This window comes from Buceros rhinoceros, unplaced genomic scaffold, assembly GCF_000710305.1.
Source record: "Buceros rhinoceros silvestris isolate BGI_N320 unplaced genomic scaffold, ASM71030v1 scaffold13706, whole genome shotgun sequence".
In the NCBI taxonomy this organism is placed as follows: domain Eukaryota; kingdom Metazoa; phylum Chordata; class Aves; order Bucerotiformes; family Bucerotidae; genus Buceros; species Buceros rhinoceros.
In genome coordinates this window covers 12,390-17,821 of record NW_010418165.1, presented here as the reverse complement: position 1 = coordinate 17,821, position 5,432 = coordinate 12,390, and the positions used below count along the sequence as shown (strand labels likewise).

Genomic DNA, 5,432 nt, shown 5'->3' with positions numbered 1-5,432 from the left:
TGGAGGGTGTCAGAGGTGAGAGCTTCTGGCAGGCGGCCGTGGGGGCTGCTTCGTTTCAGGGGTGAATTGTGTGGTTCCCTCTGGGTTAAACGTGTCGCGAGACGCGGTTCACACAGTGTCACCTGTGCACCGACTGTGAACATTCACACATGTGGGAATCTGCATTTTTGACCCAGAAGTTTTAACTACTGAACCCAGATTTCCACCAAGTATCGAAATCCGGCTCTCATAGTCCTGGAAAAAAAACCCCAAGGGTTGGCAAAAGGTCTGAACTTGCCAGCTGAGCTTTCCTGCGTGCGGCTGTCGGAGCAGCCCTCCCTCAGTGCCCACAGCTGTGCCCAGGTGGGTCCCTTCTCTCCGGCAGCTTCCCGAGCTGTTTACTCAAGGTTTCTGTTTTTTCCTCTCAGTACTGGCGGGGCCGTTAGCCCTACGGTGGAGAGGAGGCGGTTGTAGTTTCAGAGCTGTGCATTCCTCGCTGAGCCGTGCCTGTGTTTGCATGCACAGCCATCGCCTCCCCTCCAACTATTTTAATCATTTCAGGGAGGGTGGGTCACAGGCGTTTGGCTTCCCGAGCTGTTTACTCAAGGTTTCTGTTTTTTCCTCTCAGTACTGGCGGGGCCGTTAGCCCTACGGTGGAGAGGAGGCGGTTGTAGTTTCAGAGCTGTGCATTCCTCGCTGAGCCGTGCCTGTGTTTGCATGCACAGCCATCGCCTCCCCTCCAACTATTTTAATCATTTCAGGGAGGGTGGGTCACAGGCGTTTGGCAGCGGGGCCCTTTGCAGCCGAGGTGGAGTCAGCCAATGACCTGCAAGCCTGGAAAATTTTGCAGGGCAGTTTCCCGGGCCGGCTTTGCAGCGCTGTGCCATTTGAATTTCAGCACAGACACCCGCACGCTGTGCTCTCCGCTCCTGGCGCGTCTCCCAGCACAGAGTTTAGCTGAGGCTCGGGTTTAGTTTCCCCTCCTCTCTCTCCCTGCAGCCGCCGCCTCTCCGGGCTCTGTGGGCCAGGACTCCCGGGTGATCATGGAGGACACTACCCTGCAAATCATCGAACCACCCACCGCTTCTGAGGCCTCGGAGGAGCAAGCGCCCGAGGAACCCATCAAAGCCGACCAGATCAACGGTGTGATGGTGCTGACCCTTCTGGACAAGATCATTGGGGCAGTGGATCAGATCCAGCTGACCCAAACGCAGCTGGAGGAGAGGCAGCAGGAGATGGATAGTGCAGTGACCAGCATCCAGGGAGAGCTCACCAAGCTGACGAAGGCGCACACCACCACCAGCAACACCGTCAACAAGATGCTGGAGAAAGTGCGCAAGGTGAGCGTCAACGTGAAAACCGTCCGGCAGAACCTGGAGAAGCAAGCGGGGCAGATAAAGAAGCTGGAGGCCAACGAAGCGGAGCTCCTGAAGCGCAGAAACTTCAAAGTCATGATCTACCAGGTAAGGAGCAGTTTCACGACCGTGTTCCGTCCTGTCAGCGGGTGTTGTCGTTGCTAAGGGTCCTGCCACACCACACGGTCGGTCCTTTGCTCTCCCAAACTCCCCTGGCTGGCCGGGTGTCCAAACTGAGGTGGGTCCGAAGCAGCTCCCTCATCCATGATTTAACATTGTCTGTGTGTTGTGAGTCAATGTTTAACAGGAATTTGAATGGAGATAGTGAGAACGGCCCTGAACCTCATTGCCATGGACCAGCAGTATCAAAATAACCTGATTTTACTGCTTAGCTAAAAAAAGAACAGGAATGCAGGGGGTTCTGGAAGGGGAATTGTAAATCTGGCCGCCAACGTCCTTCCTATGAGAGGCAACGTGTGTTTTGCTACGTGGAGAGTGGAAACATTTCAGATCTGTGACATGCTTCTGCTAACAAGAGACAGTAACCCCAGCGCTGGGGTTAATCTCCCTGACTGGGGCAGATGGAGACATCAGGGGAAATGCCGCGCAGCTCCCGGGGCCCGTTAGCTCTCATTAGCGCCCAGGGCTGCCTTCGCCCTTGCGCTCCCGTGGATTTCCACGCCCTTTCATTCTGCATCCTGCCAGTCTTTAATCTCCTGGTTGTCTGGATTCACTGACAGCTTTGGTTTGCTTGATGTTTGACCCCTGTGCCAAGCGCTGGTCTTTTCCGTTAATGTGAAACAAAAGAAGGAGAGGAACGTGCTTCTGCCCGTTCGCCGGCCTGGAGTTGTCTTCCGTGTTGGAGCAAACTCTTAACTAGGCCAGGAAGAAAAGCGAGTGAAATAGTTAATGACTCTGTCAGGAGACTCTGGGTTAATAATGGGCAGCAACAGGGACAAACAGAGAAATGTCCAGTGCTGATCACAGGGAGAGAGAGAAGACAGAAAAACAGGGAGAACGCCGCTTGCTGCAGGGTTTGGAGGGGGAGCTGATCGTAAGAGGCTCAGGAATCCAGCAGCGTGGGGGCCCATCTGATTCAGAGCTCAAGCATTCGTACTTCCACCAGGCCCGGAAGGCCCCTGAAAGGCTGAAATGCTGGAGCCCGTTTGGGTGACACGGGCGCCTGGAGCAGTTGTCGGTGTATCCCAAACGCTCTGTGTCAGGCCCTTGGGGGAGGATGGATCTGTCCATGGAGAACCGAACTAGAACTAGAAGTAGAACCTGCGGAAGGAGCAGACACGGAGAGTGAGGAGAGCGGAGGGAACCGTTGAATCAGAGCGTTCCTCGTGGGTGATGGCAGTAGGTGGGAAGGTGGCAGCTCCTGGGTCCTTCGGGGCATCCCGAACACTGGCAGGTTGTCTCTGTGAGCTGGTCGTTTTGCTTTGGAATATCACCTGAGTTTCTCTTTGAGTATGAAAGAGCAAAACTGCTTCTAAAGGAGATGGGGGCAATGCTCTGGCTGTGTGATGGGGACAGAACAGGCTCTGAGAGAATCAGCTGGTGAGGGCTATGTCAATCGTTAAGATATTAGGGGGAAAAGAGCATTATTGGTAATTCAGAACCATTCCCCAGCGCGGAGTTCAGCGTGATTTGACTGTGAGGCCGCAGAGCACCCGTGGATGCTCGTGGTCCTCTGCAGCGCTGCTCTTTGCTGCCTACAATGGGGAGGGATTTTTGGTCAACAGCGCCTGATTCTGTCGGTCCACGGGCTGTCCCAGGGCTACGCTGGTGGTTATGTCTCACCTGGGAAATGGAGTTGCTGAATAGCTGCATGATTCTGCAGAGCGCACGCCTTGAACACGTCACCGGGTAATTTTCAGCGTACAGAAACCCGAATCGTGTGGTTTGGTGTTGGGAAAAACAACCTGTGGTGCACGGGAGCCTCTCTGCTCTGTGGAGACCTTCGATCTGCAGAAGTTAAAACGTTCTGGGGATCTCAGAGGTTTCACTTTTGGCTTTGGGGGTTTTTATTCTGCTTTGTTTCTTTCTGGGAGGGATTTCAGAGTTTGTGTCTTATTGTGATTATGGGATGTCATTCCTCAGAAATTCCTCCCCACGCCAGCTGGGGGACGGCACTGCAGGTCTGCAAAACCAGCTTACGATTACAAACCCAGAAATGGGTTACAGTGCTGTGCATTCCCACGAAAGTTTGATCACAGCCAGTAATTCCGGGCACATCGGTGACACGAGTGGCACTTGGTCTGGGGTGACGCAAACCTGACGGCACCAGCGTGTTTCCCCAGCCCAGGCAGCGCAGGAGCGCGGTGTCTGTGTGCTCTTCTCCCACCGAGGGGGACGAGCAGCCGCTTTGCTGATGCTGAACCATGCTGGCTGCTGCCAGAAGCCGTGTCGGTTCCGCGGGATTACCCGTTTACTAATGTCCTTCTGTGTGTCAGTATTTAACAATGAATACTGGCATCATGAAATTTAAAAAATGTGTTGGGAGTCTGTAAAACCAAACCCTGGTGATGGGCTCCAGCCTGGGAGTTCAAATGAGGAAAACTTGCTGTGTTTTCCTAACGGCGGCTGTCATTAAAAAAAACAACTTCAAAATACCTTTTTTCTAATTCAGTGTTTCTCTGCTCAAGACCCAGCACCTCTCAGTTTATCTGAGGTGATCTCTGGATAATATAATTAATTCTGCCATGATGAGCAACGTTATTACCACTTTCTAACTCAGAAAAACCTGCAACTAACTCTCCTGTGCAACAGCATTTTCAGTTGCTGTGGCTAAAAATGCAAAGATTTATGAGTCTTTTCTTTTGGAGAACAAGAGATAACCCGTCCTAAGAGAGAGACCAGCAGTGGCTGCTTCCAGGCCAGGCCTGAGCAGGATGGTGGTTGTGCTCTGCAGGGGCTGGATACACGTCCTGCGGTGCGGAGGAATAGAAGGAGATAAAGATAAAGCAGTTACAGATGTTTGGTGATTCTCGCAGCGCTGGACGCCGTCTCCAGCAGTTACAGAGGGACTGTTTCAGGAGAGCAAACCAGGCCTTTTGGCTCCTCGGGAGGAGGTTGGAGCACACGTGAGAGCCGTGTTTTGGCAGCTGGTGGATTAGGAGAGGAAAATCAGGTTTTATTCAGGGAAAGGCTGATCTGCTGAGGTGAGCTAGAGCAAAGCTGCCCGTGTGGTTTCAGGCTGTGGGGGACAGTGAAAACACTCCTGCTGGGGCTGGCCGAGGGCGAGGCGCTGGGCAGGGCAGTTACAGGCCGTTCCTTGCGGTCGCATATGTCCTCACGCGTGCTTCTCACTCCTGCAGTCCCTCAGATACCCTTTTCCCTGATGTCACCAGGAGCTGCTCTGGTTTCTACCGAGGTGAGAGTTTGGGGATTGGCTTCACGTAGGGGATTAGACTGATTCTTGAGAATAAAAATTGAAAAACCCCAACTCCTCCAAACTACCACATCTTTTTGGTTTGACGCACAGCAGAGGTGACATTGTGACAAGCTGCTGTGGAACCGGCAGTTCCGTGCTCGTCCCACATGGTTCTGGCTCTGCGGAGAAGCCCGGTGGCAGATGGCTACGCGCAGTGCAGGCAGCCCACAGGAACAGAGCTCCTCAGTGCTGCCTTTGTGCGCCTGTCCCGGGCTCCCTCTTTCAGAGAAATCAGGACACCAGCAAATGTGGTGACATGCCTGCAGACAAATGGGCTGGAGCCACTTCATCCCAGACCTCCCAGGTTTAGGCAACAAGAGGCTGGGGCTGGCTCCAGCAGTTCAGGAGTAAATAATGGGTGTCCCATGCAAAACGCTGCTGCCCTAAAGCCATTCATCGAAGAACAGCGCATGTCAGCGCTGACGTCAGCACAGCCCTTCTCCTCCAAACACTTTTTGACAACTAAACTTATTCCTGCGGGTGTCAGAGCCCCAATTGTCTTACAGTCAGCACACGGACCCAGTATTGAATTTCTAACGTGTGCTGGTCCTTTATTTTGAGGCTCACGTGGGCGCCGAGCTCGGGCCGTCTGGCTCGTGATGCTCGTGATTGCTGGAAAGAGCAGCCTGTGCGGTGGGGGTGCGGGCGGGCTGCTCCCCCGC

At 53.7% G+C, this 5,432-nt stretch overlaps 1 protein-coding gene across 1 annotated transcript in view; it reads left to right on the top strand.

Moving 5' to 3' along the window:
- The first annotated feature begins 844 nt into the window (after positions 1-844).
- The window catches only part of PTRF (polymerase I and transcript release factor), a 16,967-nt gene continuing 12,379 nt past the window's right edge, over positions 845-5,432 (top strand). Inside the window, exon 1 of the mRNA XM_010138431.1 lies at positions 845-1,442. Coding sequence (XP_010136733.1) covers positions 1,023-1,442 — 420 coding nt within the window. The 5' untranslated portion in view covers positions 845-1,022. The remainder of the gene's footprint in view (positions 1,443-5,432) is intronic.